The 23,767-nt window shown below is 38.4% G+C and overlaps 1 protein-coding gene across 8 annotated transcripts in view; it reads left to right on the plus strand.

The window, feature by feature from the left end:
• Nucleotides 1–23,767, plus strand: part of MACROD2 (mono-ADP ribosylhydrolase 2) — a 1,918,082-nt gene that overhangs the window by 1,322,306 nt on the left and 572,009 nt on the right. For all 8 annotated transcript variants that reach the window (XM_026002392.2, XM_026002393.2, XM_072736414.1 and 5 more), the window contains one exon: nucleotides 9,843–9,873. In XM_026002392.2, the coding sequence (XP_025858177.2) occupies nucleotides 9,843–9,873 (31 nt within the window). The remainder of the gene's footprint in view (nucleotides 1–9,842; nucleotides 9,874–23,767) is intronic.

Raw genomic sequence — 23,767 nt, forward strand, 5'->3', positions numbered from 1 at the left:
ACGGGATCGAATTTCCAGCCTCTTTGTTTTCCAAGAGCACAAAGGGGGTCTATGATAATCGCTGTGGGGTGGCGGGGGACCACACATGGTCCACATGGGAATTGAAAAGGATGGGACACAGATAGCACCCCTTACAGCCACACTAAGGAAAGCTCAAAGGTCCACAAGTCCTCTTGAACTTCTACCTAAGGCCTTAGACTTACAGTGCTCTGGTGCCTTAGTCCTGTGAGTATGTAATTCCTTGTCATTTCAGCCCCTTCTTCAGCTAGGAAAGCCTCTACCTGCAGGCACAGTTAGACCCTCAGCAGTGGTTTGGAGCTGTGGGCCGTTCACACTCAAGTAGGTATTTTACCTCTCAGGGGGTCTGAAATGATGACTCTATTCTCAGCTTCCCCTGGCTCTGCCCAGGAAAGGTCACCTCAAAGCATTTCTACACATTCCTTACCCCTTGGTGCCAGGAGACAACATGTGCTTGATACATGTTCTTAATTATAAGGAAAATGGAGAGGGGATACTTACAAAATCAGAGGTAATTAGGTTTCTCAAAAGTCATCATTTTAGGGACATTTTGCTCCAGTAAGAATTTTCATATTGCACAAGTGTTTTGCTATTGATAAGAGGTTTTGGGGGGTTTTGTTTTTCTTTCTTAACCTCTGTTTCTTCCCTTTGCTTCTACAAAAAGAGAGTTTACAGTTGTAGACAGTTTGGAACAAAATGAACATTTTTGGGGGTCCAGCAGGTTTATGGTGACCTATTCTTGTTTTCACATGTTTTACAGTAAAACATTCTTACCAGTCACATGAGCAAGTTTGGGCAAAAGACAAGCTTTTCTCTTTGCTGGTTCTGACATTTTGCATCCTAATAAATTCACAGTGGAAATAATCCAGCTGTCTTCTTGAAAAATATAAAGTTTGGAAGAGGACTGCTACTATTCATAGCTATGTAATAGTTTGTTTTATATTGTGAGGAGTTGTAGTTATAAACATGCAAGCAGCTGGCAATAAATGACTTTATGACAGCTATTTCCAAGGTATAATGAAGAAAACAAAAACAAAGTTATTGCTTATAATTATGGTGCCTGGGTGAGCTTGCACAATGTACTTCAAACACTTCACTGGCCAATTCCATGTGATCTCATTCACAGTCTCCTCTAAATGACCTTGGTCTTCAGGTTATTTAGCCTTGGAGATGGAAGTATTTGAAAGGGATTTGCATTTTCCAGTGCAATTTGTAAAAGAGACAGCATCCTTTTGCTCTATTCACCCATGTAATTAGGGGAAACATGGAATTAAGGACTCTTCTTTATTATTGAAGAGGTTTTACACTGGAGAAACAAATATGGGGGCAGTAGTTTGTCAATAGTTTCAAAAATTTCAATGTACTTTTCTTTTAACCCAGTGGTTAATTTTTTTTTTAATTTTTATTTATTTATGATAGTCACAGAGAGAGAGAGAGGCAGAGACACAGGCGGAGGGAGAAGCAGGCTCCATGCACCGGGAGCCTGATGTGGGATTCGATCCCGGGTCTCCAGGATCGCTCCCTGGGCCAAAGGCAGGCGCCAAACCGCTGCGCCACCCAGGGATCCTAACCCAGTGGTTAAACAAGTTAATTTCATTTCTAGAATTAGATCCTACTAGAATACTGTTAAGTACATATGCACTGACAATGAAAGATCTCTAAGATCTAGGACATGAAAAAACAAAACAAAACAAAACAAAAAAACTACTCTCAAAACAAAACCTGCAATGCATGCTCTAATTTGTATAGGAAAGAACATATGACTATGTTTATATATGCCACCTAACTCAATTATTTATTCATTTAACCATTCGGCAGATATTTATTGAGTTCTGGTGCATGGTTTAGGTGCTGGTGATACAAGTAAAACAAAAGTCTTCTTTGGAGTTATATGCCAGTAGGAGGAATTGAAATTGAGGACACAAAGAACAAGCAAACAACTGTGTGTCAGGTGGTGTAGGAGTCATAAAGAGATACAAAGTAGCCTAAGGGAATAGGGAATAATTTAGCTAGAGGCCAGAAAGAGCCTCTTTGAGGAAGTGACATTTGATCAGAGATCTAAAAGGAACATGTGCCAGGCTGTGGGGACAGCAAGGCCAAAGTCCCTGAAGCAAGACTGTGTTTTGTGTGTTTGGAGAACAAAAGGAGGCCAGTGTGGTTGCAACTCTGTGAGCAAAGGGAAAAGTGGATGAAGAGGAAAGGGAGAGGAAGCCAGAAGCCAGATCATTGGGCGCTGGAAGGCCATGGTCTTTATTTCAAGTTTTATTCAAAGTGTGGTGAGAAGCCAGTAGAGGACTGAGATCAGGAAAAAGACCCAATTTTATTTAGTCTTTAAAATGTAAATGCAGGGATCCCTGGGTGGCGCAGCGGTTTGGCACCTGCCTTTGGCCCAGGGCGCGATCCTGGAGACCCGGGATCGAATCCCACGTCGGGCTCCCGGTGTATGGAGCCTGCTTCTCCCTCGGCCTGTGTCTCTGCCTCTCTCTCTCTCTCTCTCTGTGACTATCATAAAAAAAAAAATGTAAATGCATGGAATGGAATGCAATGCTGCTCACCATACTACTGACCCTGATGGACTTGCAGGAAGCATATCCTGGTTAAGTCAGAGGAAGGAGGGAAGTAGCTATAGGAGAAATTCTCAGGGCTGTCTGCCTACACCAGTCTTGTCTGAGCCTTTGGGAATGCGGTCATGAATGATTTGTATATTTAAGAAATATTAAAGGCAAAAAATAGGATCAGTTATTCCCTATGTAAAATAATAAATAAATCCCTTTGCTAGCATTCCTTTCTCTGACCTTGAACGAGTTTGCTTTCTTGGCTTATTAGTCTTCCATGTCTATTGAAAAGGGGTAATATGTTCTTTGTCACAGGATTGTTTGTGAGAATGAATCAGATAATATACATAGAGCTCTTGGCCCAGTGCTTGGCACATTACTCAAAACTGTAACTCAAAACTGACAGCCATCATTGCTGCCATGCTGTCGCCTCCCATGTTCAACGCTGTAAGGCATTCATGATGCTATGAAATTGCCTATCTCTCTGTCAGCTTTCTCCTGAGCTATGTAGGAAAGGATAAGAGCCATTTTGTAGCATCATAGAATTAAATAGCGGAAAACACATTTAATCCAACTCTGCTCCTTTTATAGATGGAAAGACTGATGCACTGAGGAGATACACTGTTGGCTCTCAGATTTATAGATAATGAGTGACTCTGATCTCTTGCCTTCCAATTCAAATCTCTATTTACTGCATCAATATTTTCCTAATTTTAAGCATTCACATTGAACTTCTAATATGATGATTATCTAATATTTTATTTTATTTATTTACTTTTTTTATCTAATATTTTAATTGACTCCTTAAGTACTTTTATTTCCAAAGCAAACTTTATATCATCTCCTTAAGTGGAAAACCAGCATTCCTTCTTGTAAGTCATTACAGTAACCTAGAGTTTTAGCATACTTATGCCATTGCTATTGCCACAATAATGCTGTGTAACAAAGTACCCCAAAACTTACTGACATAATAATAAGCATGTCTCCCTTGTTCACACACTTGTGGAATTACTGGAACACAGCTGCCCTAGGATGATTTCATACTCTGCTTGTCCCTTAGCTTCAGGCTACATGAGGCAGGCCCTTTTCATGTCCTTCTTAAATCCAGGAGTATAAAAGTTCAAGTCTAAATGTCATGTCTACTATTATCCCATTGACCAAACAAAGTCATATGCTCAAGTCTATCATCAGTGATACAAGGAAAGTACATCTTCCCCCAATGGAAGAACCGTAAAATCACATTGTAAAACATGTAGATAGTAGGAAGGATGAAGACTAGGGGCACCTGGGGGATTCAGTAGTTGAGCATCTGCATTTAGCTCAAGTCATGATCCTGAGGTCCTGGAATCGAGTCCCACATCAGGATCCCCACAGGGAGCCTGCTTCCTCCTCTGCCTATGTCTCTGCCTCTCTCTGTGTGTCTCTCATTAATGAATAAATAGAGTCTTTAAAAAAAAAGAAGGAAGGATGAAGACTTGGGCAAAGTAATGGGGATATGGTATATATCAAAATAATATGTAGATATTACATTGAAATGAGTAATGGCCATCTGTTTGCCACCACAAAATATCTTGCAGACTCCTAGAGTTAGGCATATTACAGTTTGAGAAACACTCAAGTATTCTGCATTCTGGACAAAGGGACTATGGCACAACTCACTATCCTAATCCTGATAATCAAACATCTAAAGACAAAAAATCGTACCTTGATGTTCATTATAAGATGCTCATTTTCTCGTATCCCATCTTCTTTGAAAATTGGATGCCTCATATACCCTGGGATATCTTACAGTCAAGCATAGTAGTGGTGAGTTTTTGCTGCCTGTACATGTATACACTTGGCTATCATTCCTGGTGGACTGACTGGGCAGCTGTAACTGTTTGCCTTTCAGCCAACCAACGAAATGAGAGCCATATGAGGGGGAAGTGTGTGTTTGGCTGTTGTCTGAAAACATTTTTTGGCAACAAAAAAGAAGCCAGCTTCAAAACTTGTAGATAAGGTATTAGAAGCTTGGAAGAGAAGTCCATAGTGGAGCTCTTGTGAAGAACTGGACTAACAACACCTCAGGATGAAACTATGGAATACTCTTAACTGTAACTTCGTAGTGAAAAATGATTCAGAAGTACCAGACTCAGAATGTGGACAAGTTTTAGGAAAACCTAACCAATTTATCTCTTTTTAATCTATTCCCTAGAGCAAGAGGTGATTTAAGAAATTATGTAAATAAATCCAAAATAGCAATTTCAATTAAATATACAATACAAATCCTAAAGGATAAGAAAACACATGTTATATTTCAATTCATTGAGCTTCCTTTTTCTTAGTGGTACACAAAGTAGAACAAAATAATTGTGTTTCTTGCAATCAATAGCTTCCTCCGTGAAATGGGATATATAATTAAAAACAGTTAAATGGTAGGTGTATCAGGTAGCATGCTTTTGCTTGCAAATAATGGAAAATCTAACTAAAACTGACTGAACAAGAAGGAAAGTGTGGGCTCAGCAATTGAAAGATTCTTGAGACTGCAGCACTTTACAGTTAATTTACACCAACAGCTCACTGATGTCAGAACTTTCCATCTCTCTCTACTTTTGGCTAAGGGGGATGCGTGCTACTTACTTAGGTCAATCAACACCTTCCTGTGTAGCTGGGGAGAGAAGCAGTCCTCCCCAGCCGGCAAGGATATTGCATAAGCAATGGATAGATGGCAATGAACATAGATAAGGAAGAGAGAAAGAAATTCCCACTTTGTAGGAAAGCATGAACCAAGAATCAAGGGTCAGGGAAAAACAAAGGATGGTTATGATGTGGCTTAGGGCTTATTGTCTTGGTTTTGAGGCACTATTAGAATCAAGACAAAAAAGGTAGTGGGCTATTTCCTTCCTTGCCCTCAAATGGATGAGTAGAAATAGATATTCAAGAGGATGGGAAGCATAGTCTATAGCCCTAAGGATTTCAGTGTTTTTACAAAAGGATTTGAAACCAACATGCTGGGTTAAGGAAGTGTTTCCACTTATGGCTCAATCTATAATTTCACAAGAGAAAAATCCTTTTCCACCCTCCAAGTCAAATGATTAATTTTCCCCCAAGAGAGCAAGTGCATGTTGACTTGGAAAAATAAGCCTAAAAGTCAAGTGCTATGAAGCAAGTTTCTGGTGGCTATATGCTGGGGTCTGATTAGCATGAAGACTTTTTGCTCCTGGGTCCTCTGGAAGGAGAAAATGGAGCCTTACAAATTAGGCTGATGATGTCATTCCTCAAGTTCCACAGGTGACTGTTGAGTTGTGTGCACTTGAAACAAACCAGGCTAATTGGCCTACGTTTTGGTACAATCTATCATTCTTTCACAGGAGAGGATTTTTGTGGGAGGTAGTTATGTTAAATACAACTTTGAAATACAGAAATCCCATGCTACTCACTTCTGGTGACACTATCAAAAATTTATTATAGCAAAGAACACAGACTATATACTATAAAATCTCTTAGTTGAGCTCATTTGCTTATGCTTTCTTTCTCAACCTCTCTTTTTCCCTCTCCCCACCTCCTTCATTCCCTCCCTTATTCCCCCGTGAATGAAAAGTGATTAATGGAGGAGATTTAGTTTGGATGAATTACATGCAAAGTTGTTTTACATTAAATGAACTTTTTCCATGATGTTGTAGTTCCATCTCTGCTTTATCATTGCTTTTTTGTTTGAATTAATACAATAATATTATCAAAGCCATCCTCCATTACACTACCATTTGCCTTTGCATTCAAGGCAGCTATGTCATTTTCAGATGTAGCTATTTGTCCTTGTTAAAACAGACAAGGCAGTTGGTACATTCAGACTCAATTACTAAGTTGTGTGATTAATTCCAAGATATTGCTGGGAGGTAAAGCAAATGAAAGTTGCCATTAACTGTTCAGTGTGTTCTCTTCTGGTAGATCTAATGTGGAAAAGACTCCTATAACTTGCCCTAAGAGGGAAGCAGAGTGTCGTTAGATTGGTTCCCCAGGAGGCAGACTCTGAGACAGAGATTAGGGTGCAAGATGCTTATTTAGGATTTTGGGATCCACACCTGGAGAAGAGAGAGGAGGGAAGCAGGAGTGAGGAGGGAAAAATGAGTTCTGGAGCTGGCAGGGCCCTTCAGTGTTGCACTGAAGAAAGCTGAAATGAGCCCAGGCCTTTCCCCTTTATATTAATTAGTCTTTGGATACGGATTTCCCCAGGAAGGGTCATAATGACTGTGAATGGAGTAGCTCTTTGTGTTTGAGGCAATCCTTGAAAAGGTTGATAATTGGAGACTGTCTGTTGACAGCACTGCTGGGATTTAGGTCCCAGATTCTAGGGCAATTGTCCTCAACCAGGGATGACTTTGCCCCCTAGGGGATATTTGACAATGCCTAGGCATTATCGCTTTATTGTCACAACCAAGGTGATACCACTGGCATCAATTGGATCGAGTCCAGGGATGCTGCCAACCATCTCACCATGCACCGCACAGCCCCCATTAACAAAGAATTATCTGGTCCAGAATATCAATAGTGCGAAGATTGGGAAGCTCTGCTGTAGGGCAGCAATTTTCCCTTGAGTTTGTTGGGCATCTCAGCGCCACTTCAAGAATCATCACAGATCAAGCTATTGCTACCTGTCAGACACACTGTCCTGTGATCCTTATTCCTCCTAAACCTCCCACAGACCCTTTTTTGCTGAGCCTCTTTTTTTCATTAGTTTCCTTACTAATGATGAAACTGATGCCCAGGGAAGGTCAGTAAACTACCCAACATGGTGAACCGGAAAGATATCCAGATGGGATTTAAAGGGGGCTTGGCTTGCTTGTCGAAAACATCATGGCGTCTCTGGTCTCTGCTGGATGGCTCAAGGCAGCAGTTTTCTAACCTCTCTCTCTCTGTTGCAAACACAAGACGGGTGATGTTTATGTGCTCAGTTCACTCCATGGGCTGAGCTTCCCTCTACTTCATTTATAAGGCACAGCAGAATGTGAGTGAGCATGGCAAAAGTAACAGGGATGACTCTGCATCCTCTCTAATTTGTATTTGTGTTTTTAAATAAGGCCATTCCTGAACTCTGAGCCCTTTCTATCAGTAACAAATTGCTTACAGTAAGCTTGCAGCTGGCTTTCACGCGGGCAGAATGGCCTGTCAATTGTCTTGGTGAATGTCTTTAAAAAGACTAGAGTATTTCCAGGAGAATGTGCTTCATGCTATCTCTTCATGGTTCTGTGTTCTTGGATGTATTGAATCATTCAAAAACACTCTTCACATCTTATTGGCACCTCTAGAGCCCAAGGAATAAAAAAATGAACTCGTTAATTCAGTTAAAAAGTGGCTCCTAAAAAAAAAAAGTGGCTCCTGTTCCATTTCAGAACTATTCTATTTTCTTGTTAAAAGCAGTAGTATTTACTAGTAAAGGAACAGAAAAAAGAAATCTATCACTTTGCAGACATATAGATGAGTTTTATAGATGTGGTTTAACAGAGTCCACTATTACTCTTTCTACAACAAAATCACATAAATTGTGACTTTTTAAATAGGACATCATGTAAAGGGAATAAACATACAGTATATAAAAATGTTAAGGGATATAAAATGTAGTACACATTTAACTCAAAGATATAAAGAAAAAAATACAGACATTTCATCATTGTTGAGCTCAGTAATAATGTTTGTTATTACAGTAACCGCAGCTGCAGTGCTTGGATTCTGTAGCACATTATCAGTCACATTTTTTAAAAATTCCGTCATCAATTTCTATGGCACATTTCTATATGGTAAATGCTATCATCTTTATTTTCAACTGAAAAATAAAAAAGACAAGAAAGATGAAAATAACTTGATTAAATTTACACAGAGGTACATTGGCAGAGGACATTGCTATGCTCAGATCACATTCCACTGTTAGCCTAATTTAGAGAGCTAGCTATATATTCATATTTGTTCCTCAACTCTTTCAGTCAAATTCTTTACACATTGCTAGGTAAAATATGGGGTCTTAGTCTGAGCTGCTATAACAAACCTTGTAGACTGAGTGGCTTCAATGACAAACATTTCTCACAGTTCTGGAGGCTGGGAAGTCTGAGATCAGTATACCTGCAGATCTGGGATTTGGTGAAGGCCCCTTTTCTGGTTTGCAGAGGGCTGTCTTCTCATTGTACCTTCAGGACGGGAAAAGCGCAGAGTGCTAGCTCTCTTCCTTTTCTTATTAGAACTGGAGCCCTATCATGGGGTCTCCACCCTCCCCCTAACTAGCTCCCAAAGACCCCATCTCCAGATTCCATCACATTAGGGCTTCAACATATACATTTTGAAAGACGCAAACATTCAGTTCATTGCATGTGGTTTAAGCAGTAGTTTGTCTGTAAATGTTTAAAAACTGACTCTAAAAAAAGGAGTATATATATATATATATGTGTGTATATATATATATATATACATATATACACACGTATTTTAAATTTTACTGATAAAAGAATGTGTAGCACACAACTTACAAGTAAGAATAGAATATGCAATACCTTTTATTATAAATTCTATACTGCTTATTGATTCTTACATAAAGCTTCTGCAAATGTTATAAAAATCCCCTATCTCTAACCAACCCATGGTTTCAATTGACCCACAAGTATAATCCAATGTGAATATTGATTGATATTTTCAGGTTTTAAGTCACTAATGACATCACTTAATGTCCAGCTGGGATAGGATGCTCAGTAGTAATGCCATTATATAGTATTTATATTATATATAAATTTATAATTAATATATATTATATATTATTTAACATATATTACATAAATGTATATACTATTTATATTATATATGATATACATTACTTATATTATATATTATATAAATGTATAATAGACCTAAGTCATCTCAAAAGCAAAGGCAATAGTAAAGTGTGGCAAAATAATTAGGAGGGGGTGAGATAATTTCCATATATTTGTTTTAGATGTAACATTTCATTGCAGGCTTATATGATTGAATTTCTTAATTATAACTGTGTTTAACAGTTGATTCACAAAATTCCTGGAAATTTGACAGCTGGCTCTTTTGAACGGGTATGATTGCTGCTGATAAGTCTTCAGTTAATCAAATAGGCCCATATTCCACAGTATCTCCTGCTCCAACTGAGTGAACTTTAGAGGTCTGAGCATGTGAATAGAAGGCCTCCCATTATCAAGTAAATAGATGTTAAAATAGAAGATGTCAGGTTGGGCAGTTGTTCTTTTAAAATTTATTGTTATTTTTATGGTTTATTCACAGGCATTTCCCTGCATCTCAACCGGCATTTATGGTAAGTGATCTAGCTTTTGATAATATTTGTATTTCTTTATTTTTTTGTTAAAAGCTAAGCTCACAGGAAAAATGAAAGGTTCTCTGATGGATACAGTTTGCTGTGAGTTAAAGAGACTCAAAAGGTGGGTCAAATCCCATGGACAAATCTCAAGAGGCCATTCAGATATTCTTTTGTGTTCTTGAATTTTGTGGTATTGGATACTGCCCACAATGATGTTATACACTGTGTCTTAATGTCTTTTGGTAAACAAAATATTTTGCTTTCGTACGATTTGATCTTTAATAGGGTTTTCTTTAATAAAGTTAGATTTTTCTCTTAGATGAATTATAATGCATATAAAGCCTAGCAGTATCACTGTTTTGTTGTGAATTACAAAATAATGGAAACATGAAAATGTATGCACGCGCGTGTATCAGTATACTTAATTTTAAAAATATCCAAAGTAGCTGTTAATAAAAACAAATAATCTTAATAAGCTGCAAATATATTTTTTTTAATGTTGATGGACTGTTTTAGATAATGACTCTTTAACCTAAGATGGAAGCCAAATATTTTCATAATCACTTGTTTTCACTAACCTAAAGCTTTTGATATATATTTTCCACCTACAATGACATTTCCTTTTTCCCTCAGGCCATTAATAAATGTATTTTACAATATTAAGGTAACATAGGGTTTAGTTGTCATTTTAGGGTTTTCTGATCAGGCAAAATAGATTCAGACCCTTCTGAACTCAAACTTCTCACATGGAGGCTCTTAGCCAAAAAAAATAAAATATGTACAAATGTAAAGAAGTAGTTTAAGTTCATTACTATGAGGAAGAGATACCTAAATTGATGTCAAAGGTAGATTTATTTCCTCTTAATATGGTATTTCTTTTGAAAGTCTTAGAATAAAATGGAAAAAACTGGCCTGAATCAAGTTAAAAGGGGAAGGATTTGGTCACATCATTTAAGAATTTGAGGCATGACTTTTTCCTCTCCAGATTCCACCATAGCCCATGTTTATGGATATACAATGGATACTGGGCCTGAGAGGAATAAACTGAACCATCTGCATAATCTCCATCATGACCATTCTTTCTGCCTCACAGGTGCCCAGTTAGAAATCTTAAATATCTGCTTAAAGGAAACATTGAATGCAAAGTGAGTCCACATCTTCATTTCACCTTGTCTGGAGTCAAATCAGACTCTCCTGAAGAAATGGCTCCCCTCTTGTGACTGTTCTCTCATGACAGTCTTTGTTTTCCTTGACAACAAACAGGCAAACAAACACCTGCCTGCCTAAAACAATACTATATACTTCATTATTTTCTATGTTTATTATCTTTTCAGATTGCTGGTGGCTGTTTTGTTTCTGAGAATCTAGGACAATGTGCAAAAAACTTCAAGGGAATTTAATGTGTTACACTGAGAAAGGGGGAGGGGGCAGCAGGAGAAGAGAAGTAAAGGGCAATGACAAGGGACAGGAAAATGAGAGGATCAAGAGAGAATAGTAAGAACTAAAGAAAACCTAAAGTGGTTCATGACTGATTTTAATCCCTGAAAGACAAAGATTTCTGCTCAGAGAGAATAATATGGCTCAAGAAATATTAACTTGTTCAGTACTCCATTATGTTGGGTAGGAAGGAGATCTTGAAGGCTTTGGGGGAGGCCATTGACAGGGAGGCACAGCCACTGGCTAGGAGGGTTGCCACCAGGCAAGCTTCATAAGTTTTCACAATGTCACGTCAACACGGATAGTTTTCAAGTCCTGGCTCCTCATTTCTTTCCCCCTCTATTTTTTGAGTACATTTAAAAGTGAGGCTGAGGGATCCCTGGGTGGCGCAGCGGTTTGGCGCCTGCCTTTGGCCCAGGGCGCGATCCTGGAGACCCGGGATCGAATCCCACGTCGGGCTCCCGGTGCATGGAGCCTGCTTCTCCCTCTGCCTGTGTCTCTGCCTCTCTCTCTCTCACTGTGTGCCTATCATAAATAAATAAAAATTCAAAAAAAATATTTAAAAAAAAAAAAAAAAGTGAGGCTGATACCCACAAAGTCAGGTGCCATTTTGCCTTCTGTTATCCCCCACTGGAGCTTGAGGCCTAGATCTATTTTTAGCTCCATGAGATTTTGTTTTAGTACCTTTCACATTTAGTTGATGGGCCACTTAGCATTTTGCAATTTGGAAATTATTTCCTAATGTCCCTTGTAAAGTCATCACTTTCCATTTCATCCTTGATTCTCTCCCAGTACCCATGATTATAGTCAGTCCTTTTCTTGCTCTTGTTCAGAGCCCCCTGCTCTGCCTCCTTCATTATCCAAATCAGTTTGACTTTTATCTCTATTTATTGGGATTTAAAATCATACTTTATTTGAGGAGATTGGTCCATAGATAGAAAAGTTTTAAAAAGGAAGTAAACAAAATTCTCAATACTTTGTAAGTTGTATGAGAATGGATTTAGAGTATTCAGTCCCTTGGTTCTAGCCTCCCCCTCCTTATTCTATATTCTGTCTTACTAGATTAATTCATCTAAAACACCACTTGGTGCATGTTTCCCATCTGCACGGGAGCCTTTGATCATATTCCATTACTTGCAGGTTAATATTTACTCTTTTTGGACTGAACAATAGGTGCCTTATGTATCTCCCTAAACCAGTGTTTTCAAAATATATGAAAAGGGTGAGGAAATCTCCTCTTGAGGATGTGAATTGGTGTGCCAAGATATTTATGTGTACCTTTGCATCCTCAATTTTTTAAAAAAAGATTTTATTTATTTATTCAAAAGAGAAAGAGAGAGAGAGAGAGAGAGCATAAGCAGGGGGGAGGGGCAGAGGGAGACTCCCCCTAGAGCAGGGAGCCCTGTGTGGGGCTTCATTCCAGGACCCTAGGATCATGACCTGAGCTGAAGGCAGATGCTAAGACAACAGCCACCTAGGCACCCCTTGCATCTTTAAAAGGATATTTATTTTGCAGCATTTCCTAAAGTTTCTTGACCAATGTTAATTTTCTCAGCCCTCTCAGGATTAGTGTTTCCTTCCAGAATATAGTTTTAGAGATTTCTTGTTATGTATCTACGATGGACACATCTTACATCACCCACAAATGAGTTGAGAAATCTCAGAATTTGTTAGATACTTTGCCAGGTCCAGCCCTGTATGCCTTCCATAAAGCACATTTACACATGCTCATGCACTCATACACACGCACACTCATACCCACACATGCACTGAAAGCACATACACCATCACCACCATACCCCTGATATCCAAACAAAAACATATCACACACTGATACAGTTGAATATTAATCTCTGAGTAGTCTTCCTTGAATATGTCAACTCTTAGTAGTCATTATATCTTTTGAAATCTTTCAGCATTGTAATCTGAACAATTAACAACTGCCCCCTCATTTCTGGCCCATAGATTTTTATTTACATATCCTGTGCTCACCACCAGTTTAGAATCCCTTAATGGACATGGATTCACTTGTACATATTCTGTGCACAGCCGGAGCCTAGCATTGTATCTACAGGACAAGCTCATCAAATAGTTGCTGTTTGATAACAGTGTTAATGATTGTAACCCAAAGTGTTGCCTAACTGAAGATACAAATCACAGAATTATTGATTGGCAAAATAACAGGTGGAGGAAGGCTTCTTAGTATTTTCTTAATGGACAAACATCTCTATTTTACAATAAAATAAAAAAATAGACTTCTAAAAAGTATGCTCAACTAGAAATGGTATTTGTAGGTAAGGCAACATCATCTACCTTGATATGGTAAAATGAAAACTCAAGAACTTGTTCAGTCAGAGAGCCAAGCTGAACACAGCACTTAACTTCACTTAAGAAAGTGCCCCTTAAGAATATAAAAAAATAGCAAAAGGGATTATAGGGGAAAGGAGAGAAAATGAGTGGGAAAAATCAGATAGGGAGACAGAACATGAGAGATTCCTAACTCTGGGAAATGAACAAGGGGTAGAGGAAGGGGAGGTGAGTGGGGGGACAGGGTGACTGGGTGACGGGCACTGAGGGGGGCACTTGATGGGATGAGCACTGGGTGTTATATTGTATGTTGGCAAATTGAACTCCAATAAAATGTATACAAAAATAAATAAATAAAAATAATAATAAAAAAAAGAGAAAGAGAATGGCCCTTGAGATGCCTGGGTGGCTCAGTGGGTTAAGCATCTGACTCTTGATCTCAGCTCAGGTCTTAATCTCAGGGTCGTGAATCCAAGCCCCGCATAGGGTTCCATGCTGTACATGGAGGCTACTTTTAAAAAATGAGAGAGAGAGAGAGAGACAGAGAGAGGGCATGCCCCTTTGTTGTTTTTTATGGCCCATGAGACCGTGGTTAGTCAGAGCAGTACAGATCAGCTCTGACAGCCCACCCTCACTTCTCCCGACATGCCCTCGTACCAGCCCACCCCCTGCTTGCTGTGATTTCTCAGATGGCTGTTTACTTTGGATTTACCTTCACTTTTAGATTTATGGCCCACAAAGCCGCAGTAACTTTTGTTCTATTAAAATTTTTGACTATGGTAGAGCTATCTTTTGAAGGGGTTTGGTTACTTAATTGCCAAAAATGATCTCATATCAGGGTAATTTCAACAGTAAGCATTCCCATTTCATGGAAACTCAGACATCATCCTCGCATTCAAAGTGTGTCTGGAGGATCTCATAGACACCAGTGCTTCAGAGGTCTTTCAGCCAATGAGGTAGCCAGTTGCCTCCCAGCCTCTCCTCACTCCTTAGCCTTTTGAGGACAGACCCTCATGGCAGCAAAACCAGCTGCCTCTTACTGCAAGACACAGACTGAATAATATCCACCATGCAATACAACTGAATTTAAGGCAGGCACACAATAAGAACAAACTCTGCCCGCTTTTAAGTTCTCCTGGAATAGGAACCAGACTTTTCCACTCTGACTTTCAGCAACTGCTGTGACTGCTCTAACTTAATGCTTCCAGGATGCTTCCAGAGAGCACCAGACCGCCTGCTTACACTCAGGATGAAAAGCCACATTTGGTAAAATACCAAAGAAAGTCCTGTGTTACTTTTGGAAAAATAGATCCAGATGAGGCTTACAGGGGCTCTCAACTTCCAGATTCCTGTTAAAGATTTGAATTGGCTGCTAAACCAGACTCAGAGGGACAGATTTGAACTTCCCTGATGGACATTTCAGATCTCATGCGTGCCTTCTGCCCTTTGAGCCTGACTTGGACACTTTGGTGCTAATAAGTTTAACAAAAGAGGCTAGACATGATACATGGCAATGGAATTTTTACTGAGAAGTGAACAGCAAAACTAATTTTAGTCTATTTTATGAGAGTCAATATAGTTAACAGAAATGAAGCCCAGGTGGAAAAGTATATCCCTTGAGTAACTGGGAAAATATTCTCTCTGGAGTTAAAGAAAAAACTCGAAGCTTGCTTTCCAGGTACGAAGTGGTGTTTTCAGAGAGGAAAGAATTTCAGATGTTGAGTTATTGGCTGGAAATTTGTGAAAAAAAATTTAAGTGCAGCGTAACTTAGCTAAGGCAGCTTTCATAATTATTCAGTATATTTCTGTTATCAGTGTGGAAGGCCTGTTTCTATCAAATCACCTTGCCTCCCTCTGCTTTCCTTGAAATGCTGCCAGGACACAGCTTTTCTAATTGAATTCCTCATCTGCATTCAAGTTTGCTCTTTTGCTTCTAACTGGTAAAATGAAGACCAGCCCAATGTTTCTTTAACCTTATATTTACTCAGCAAATATTGTTATCACTACCTCTGTCCAAATTCACAGACATGACTTGGAAAGAAACCAGGACATCATCCAATGGCAATGCTAGGGGCATGCCCTCCGTTAGCTTTAAATGCAGACAGATTTCAGAGGGTGTGACAACCATTGCTGGGCAATTCTGGGTTTGCTGGAAGAGTTATCTTATGTAATACACTTGGGAACCGGAGTAAATTTGACAAAAATGTGTGCCCCTCCCTTTCATTCCCCTGACAGCTCTCCCCTCTCTCTTACTTTCTTCTTTTCCTTTTGATATTTCCATTTGCTTTGAGAACTTCCTTTCAGGTGGTCTAATGATGACTCTTTTCTCCCTCATAAATTCCCTCTCTGACATCCTATGTTTTTTATCCTAGTCGCAACATCCTATATGAAACCTTATTGTTCTTGGCAAGCCTTGAGTTAATTGCTGGCCATCAAAGCAAAGTAACATTAGAATCAGTGTAACTTACTTCCTTTGGGAATATGCAGCGCTGAGGCTAAACCCATCTCAATTCTATCACATTTGAATATTATTTTATAAACTGATCCTAATGAAGCACTGGAGAAATAGCTTAACGGACAATGACATTCTAGCTATTAAAATATTTTTAACCCCTGAGTGCTTACCATTTGAATAGCCAGCTTTAGCAGATACACTCACACATGCACATTTGTTCATTGTGAAAATGCATTTTCACAAAATGTGAAACTACCCTCTTGCTCTCTCAGAGTTACTTGGGTGTTTAATAACAAAAAGATACCAAACTAAGAGACTAAAAAGACTACTTTTGCTCTGGAAAATAGTTTCAAATTCCAGCAACAATATATGCTAATTCAGCTTACATAAAAATGACAGTGAGACCCACAGGCAGTGAGACCCCAGGGGACCTGCCAAAGGAGGTGAAAATCCTGGAAACTTAGCTTTCTGGTACTGTGGGTGCAATGAACTACCAGTGTCATTCTCCCTGGTGTTCTGTTCAAACTAAATGATTTTGGGACTTAATTAAGACATAGTGTTTCAAAAAGTAATAAAGATTGCAACTTGGATACTGTTTCTGAGACGTGGCTGTCTCCTCACAATTGTGATGAGGTAAAAATTTGAGGACTAAAAGGTGCAAATGATTTCAAACCCACCCTTCCTCAGAGCCTGCCGCTTATTGTTATGCTACATTAAAAAAACTTTTCTTATAAAACAAGTATTAAAACAGTAAGCCTTTTAAAGAAATAGGAAAGCCATTTCAGTACATTTCAGAGCCTAAGCACAGAGTAGTAACTCTGGGAGTATCTTGTAGCCCCACTGAAAAATAGGAGCACTATTAAGAAGTTGTCCCTAGGGAACTGTCTGAGGACATCTAAGAATTGACCACACTTTGTGTTCTATCAGGGAAATAATTTCCATGCTCTTTGCTCATCCTTCTCACTCAATCTTGAATGACATTCCTTTTCCTTGCCCCTTATATATACTTATATCTGAAGGGTGAATTTAAATAAACAGAGCTCAGCTGTCTTTCTGAAGGACTTAAAAATAATTCTGACAGTTCTTAGAAAAGTCAAGTATGCTTAGCTCTTTAGGACAATGATTTTCATGTCAAAGCCTTTTTAGTCAATGATTATATTTTTAAAATGCATCTTGAAATGCATTTGGAAGAGACTATATTAGAGTAAAGCTAAGCTGCTGTAACAAAGGGACTCTAAAATAGAATGGCTTAGTGAATAGAGATGTTTATTTCTCTCTGTGCTAACAGTTCCAAAGTGAACATTCTGCTTGTGGGAGGATTTGTTCTACTCTGTCATTTAAGGAGCCAGAAATCTACCATGGTGTCAAATAGTTGCTCTGCCTACCTTAAGCCATTGTTCTCATGTATTTACTTGTCCTGGTCCCAGAAAAAGAAATGCATATGATGGGTTCACACTCTATCTTATGGTCCCTGTATGCAGAGAAGCACTTGTCATTTCCACTGGAGAGAATTTGGCCTCGTGAATATCTAGTGTGGAATCCACATTTCTGATTACAGTTCTGTTATGTGGAAAGGAGGAAACATTGAATTATGATGGATTCTAGATATCATTGCTCAGGAGGAAAAGTAAAGGAAATTAAATCAAACCAGTCACTCATAGGTAATTTAATTTGGGGCAATGTCATTTACTCAGAATCAGTAAATATTTTTGAATACTGATAGTCCTAATTTTGTATGAATATTTGGTGATTTTGATAGCAGATACTTTATTAAAATGCCTTTATAATCCTGAAGCCTGAGAAATTTGAAAGTATGGAAATCTTAAGACTCAGGACTTATCATTAGTTGTTAGCTAGTATATTCAGACCTTGGGATCTGATCTCAATCATATTAACATTTTTTTTTGTACCAAAATTTGCAGATACATCAGTGGAAACTCAAATGAATATATTAAGAATGAATAAATAATTGTATCATTTATTACATTTGTAATTTTGGCCCATTTCCATAGATATCCTTGGAAGAATCAATTACAATTTGTTTTATTTCCCTAAGGCTATAACCATTAAAAACATACCTGAGATCCTAAACAGATATAGATCAACATCCTGCATCCCAAGGAGCCTTAGGGAAATGTGACTGTAGGAAACAGTCTGATAATAATAGAGTAAAATATTACCAAGAGAGAAATGGGGAGAGAGAATGATAATATGAATGTGGATGTAAACCTCCTGAACAGTCAAAGAAAGTCTCCTTAGAATCTTTAGAACTGAAAAATTAGTTTTTTATACCTTGTCTCTCATTACAGCCATAGTCAGTAGGGAGAATTTGCCACAAGTGACTGAAAATTGAACTGAAATTAACAAAACCAACATGAAATTACCTCATGCCTATAATTTGGTTACCTATATTTATTTATCAATGTTCTCAATGAATCTAAGTTTACCTAAGTCATTCCAGTTCTTCTTTCTAAGCAACTACATTTTCAATAAAACATATTCCTCTTTACTTAAGACTTCTTTCCTTTGGAGCTTAGATTGGGAAACTGTTTGTTTGTTTGTTTGTTTTTTCTTAAGGTTTTATTTATTTATTCATGAGAGACACAGAGAGAGACAGAGAGAGACAGAGGGAGAAGCAGGTTCCATGCAGGGAGCCTGATGTGGGACTTGATCCCAGGTCTCCAGGATCAGGTCCTGGGCTGAAGGCAGGTGCTAAACTGCTGAGCCACCCAGGCTGCCCAGGAAACTGGGTTTTAAGCCCTGTCCACCACCTAAGGAAAAGTCAGACATACGGTAAGTCTTGGTAAGTTTTTAATTAACAAGTACAAAATAAATAGGTCCTTAACAAAATGTAGGCAAATAAAATTTAAAAAGTATAAAAAAACAATTTTATACCATGATCAAGTAGGATTTATCCCAGTATGCAAGCTGGTTAAACTTTCCAAAAACAATTAATGTAACCCACTATATCACTAGACTAAGGAAGAAAAATTATATGATTATCAGTAGATGTAGAAAAATAATTTGACAAAGTCTAACACCAGTTAATGATAAAAACTCTTAGTAAACCAGTGAGGAACTTCCTCTACTTGGTAAGGACCACAAAACCCTATAGCTAACAGCATACTTAATGGTGAAAAACACAACTTTCCTACTAAAATCAATTACAAGACAAAGATGTCCCTTATCACTACTTTTTTTCAACATCACAATGAAAGTACTTGCTAATGCAGTAAGGCACAAAGAAGAAATAAAAGGTATAGAGATTGGGAAGGGAGACAAAACTGTCTTTATTTGATCATTTGATGACATGATCATTTGTAGAAAATCTGAAAGAATTTATTTAAAAAAAAAAAGCCTCCTGGAACTAATAAGCAATTATAGCAAGGTTACAGGATAAAAAGTTCAATTTATATAAATAAATAACTGGAAAGATACTCCATGTTCATGGATAGGAAGACTCAAGATGTCAGTTCTTCCCAATTTGATCTATAGATTCAGTATAAGCCCAATCAAAATACCAGCAAGTTGTTTTTATGGATATTGACCAACTGATTCTAGAGTTTACATGGAGAGGCAAAATACCTATAAAATAGCTAACACTATGTTAAAGAACAAGAACAAGAACTGACACTACCTGATTTCAAATATACTATAAAGCTACTGTAGTTAAAAAAGAAAAAAAAAAGCTACTGTAGTTAAGACAGTGTATTTTGGTGAAATAATATATGAATAGATCAGTAGAACAGAATAGAGCCCAGAAATGGACCCACATAAATGTAGTCATCAATTTATCTTTCATAAAGGAGTAAAAGCACTGCAATGGAGCAAAGGTAGTCTCTTCAACAAATGATGTTGGGACATCTAGACATCCACATGCAAAAAATGAATCTAGACAGAGACCTTATACCTTTCACAAAACAAACAAACAAACAAAAAACCCTCAAAATGGATAATAGACTTATATGTAAAATGCAACTCTCAAATTCCTACAAGACACATTAGCAAAAACCTAGATGATCTTGGGTATGGTGATGCCTTTTTAGATACTATTCCAGTTTTTCACAAACCTCTCCAAATTTTTTTTTAATTTTTATTTATTTATGATAGTCACAGAGAGATAGAGAAAGAGGCAGAGACACAGGCAGAGGGAGAAGAAGGCTCCATGCACCGGGAGCCCGACGTGGGATTCGATCCTGGGTCTCCAGGATCGCGCCCTGGGCCAAAGGCAGGCGCCAAACCGCTGCGCCACCCAGGGATCCCCATTTTTTTTTTAATTTTTTTTTAATTTTTATTTATTTATGATAGTCACAGAGAGATAGAGAAAGAGGCAGAGACACAGGCAGAGGGAGAAGTCTCAAACCTCTCCAAAGGCAATCTTTACTTCATGATTCTGATGTCCTGCTCACCTTAGTGATGATGTAGGTTTTTGTGTGTGTGTGTGTGTGTGTGTGTGTGTGTGTGTGTGTAACATGGTCTATATCACTATGTGTTATTAGTCTTACATATCACTGCATCAGAGGATCAAGGAATGATGGAGAATTAGGATGAGTATCAAAGTGGCCGTGGTCATGAGTTTCAGGGTCTTATAGATCAAGGTTCAAATTCGGAGTCTGTCTCTTATTTGTTGTATGTCCTCGGGCAAATTACTCTCCAGAATTTAATGACCTCAATTGTCACATAGGGATGCTAATGCCTCTAACACAGGGTTGTTGTAAGATTAAATTAGATAATGCATTAAAATGCTTATCATGATGTTAGACACATAAAGATGAACATTTAACAATTATCATTACTATTATTGTTAATAGTAATTTTGTTTTTGCCACTATTATTATCATTATTACTCTCCCACTGGAGTCTGAGTTCCTTGAGGGCCGAGGCTTTTGAATGTTTTATTCACTCCCATTTCCTAGATTTGAGAAGAGTTTTGACACTGTTGAGGAAGCAGTTTACTATTTGAAGGAGTCTTTACTCAGGCTCTGAATGACACCAATCAGCAGTCTTTTCTCTTTTATTTTTTCTTTTCTTAGGTTTTATTTATTTATTTATTTATTTATTTATTTATTTATTTATGAGAGACACAGAGAGAGAGGCAGAGACATAGGCAGAGAGAGAACAGGCTCCATGAAGGGAGCCCAATGTGGGACTCAATCCCAGGACCCCAGGATCACGCCCTGGGCCCAAGGCAGATGCTCAACCGTTGAGCTACCCAGGCATCCCAGCAGTCTTTTCTCCCATAAAATCCACCTCACTTGCTGCTGGATAACTTCTACTGCTTCTCTGAAAACTACCTGTCTCCTCTCAGCCACCTCTATGTCCTGTGGTTGAGCCCTATGAGTTAAGCCATCTAGAATTGAAGTCTGTTTTCAACATCATGCCATGCTTTCTATATAAATAACCCTTAGCCACAACCACTGTAGACTATTGTTTACAAAAATAAAGTCAACTTGTTTCAGCAGTTCCAAATTTTCTACAGTTTATCTAAGCCCTAAGTGAAAACATTTTATTTTCTCTGTATATAAATATAAGTTTTCAACGATAATAGAGACAAAGTAATTGTAGTTAATTGTGGCCTCAAAAGTGAAGTCCCATGTTATAAGACAGCACACTATTTTTCTCTAGGAAATCTTGGGGAATAGATAACAATTACTCTGCCATTTGCCTTGAAGAGGGGAAAGTTTACACTTTTTTTTTTTTAATTTCTAAGATCATAGGGACTGGAAGGCATTTTGGATATCATACTTGTCTTAGCTCATTTTTCTGGCTGGAAAAAATGACACTCAGAGTTTTTTAATGAGTTGTTTAGCCATATCCAGCTAGTTCACATAAGAACTGAGATCAGATGTCACCAGTAAGGCAGAGAAGCAAGGATAAGAGCTTGAGAATCAGGATATGAGATAACAGCTCAGGATGATCCACTCACTAACCTCTTCTTCAATTCCAAGCTTCATCATATGCTAGGTGAGAATAACATTAATATGTGCCTTCTGCTATTAGAAGATAAGAAAGGAGCTGAACTGAAGCTCTTCCAGAACTGAGTCCCAAATACTTATCCCAATAAAGGTCCTTACTCCCATGCTCTCTCTAAGTCCCTGTTCCCAACCCTGTCTCTTCTTCTACCCATACTTCTGCTAGCTATATCCTTTTTCTATGGGCCCCACCCCAGGCCATTGGGTTCATCAATTTTGTGAAGATTGATTTTATATAGAAAATAAAAGATGTGCTAGACACTGGCACATCTGTCTCTCTTTGCATCATATCATTGCTTCTTTCATTTTACCATCAAAGACCCTTTTTTAAAAAAGATTTTATTTATTCATTCATGAGAAACACAGAGAGAGGCAGAGACAGAGGCAGAGGGAGAAGTAGGCTCCATTCAGGGAGCCCGATGTGGGACTCGATCCGGGGACTCCAGGATCATGCCCTGAGCTGAAGGTAGACGCTCAACTGCTGAGCCACTCAGGTGTGCCAAAGACCCTTTAAAGATAAAGGTTAATATGTCTATGTCCTCCTGGTTCCCAGAGATAGCTTCTACAAGGGGGAAATTTTGTTTTAGTTGAAATCTCAAATTGTATTTCAAAATATAAATATATATTGCAAATGCTTTACATTACTTACCTATTAAATAATTTTAAATAAAAAATAAATAAGTTTACATTACTTACCTCCAATAAATTTTCTTGTAAAATTAACCCTTAGGAAGGTGCCCATCTTGTGGTTTATTATGCCTCTGGCATACTGCCAATTCCCCAGTTTAAAAGCCAGACATTTGACCAGCCTTACAAATGTCAAGCCTTGCATATAATTACAAGAATCTGTGAAAGTGATCACCAGCAGCTCAGAGGTTCCAAGCTTCTGCAAATTCTGAATCCCTTAGCAAGCCAGAAAGATCTTCTGGCACTGCTGTGGGGAAAGGTTAGCATCCTAAATTATTGTCTCTCATTTTTTTTCAACTTTGCAAATATTTTATCTCCTCCTCCATAGTGACAAAGAAAAAAGAAGTATGCAGAGTTGCTGCTTTCCCATGTTATACATAGAAGAAAATGAGGACTCATCAGCTTTTTTTCATCCTTCATGAAACAATGAAAATATGCCTCCTTGCTGGATAAAAAAAGGGATATGCATCAGGGGATCTGGGAAATGTAAAAGCCTTGACTCGAAATTCCTTTTTTTAGATCTCTGCACATGTTGAAGGCAGTATTGAGACTGAGGAGGTTTGTGTGTGTGTGTGTGTGTGCGTGTGTGTGTGAGAGAGAGAGAGAGAGAGTGTGTGTGTGTGTGTGTGTGTGTGTGTTTGTGTGTGTATGTGTGTGGTATCCTAATTTTGCTTTTCTCCCAATGGAACTCATCCCAATGAGGAAGACATAAGGGGAGATGAGAAGTAGAAAATACAGTGAGTGTGAAGAGATGGTGAAGGAGAAAAGCAATAAGAAAAAATATGATGTGAGTGGGGCTGGCAAGCTCATAGCAGGGCAGCCATTCCCAGGTAGGAAAAGATTGGTTCAAGGATAAACTGGGACATGCAGACCAGTCTGTGCCTAGGAACATCCTTTGTGTGCCTCCTCTTTCTACTTAGTGTTTTTTGCTTCCATCCCTTTTACTACCAACCCCTTCCACTTTACACCTACTGTCTCACTTGACGCAATGCCCATCTCAGAAAGGGCCACAGTGTCAGAGCTGCTAAAAGCA

This window comes from Vulpes vulpes, chromosome 14, assembly GCF_048418805.1.
Source record: "Vulpes vulpes isolate BD-2025 chromosome 14, VulVul3, whole genome shotgun sequence".
Classification (NCBI taxonomy): Eukaryota; Metazoa; Chordata; class Mammalia; order Carnivora; family Canidae; genus Vulpes; species Vulpes vulpes.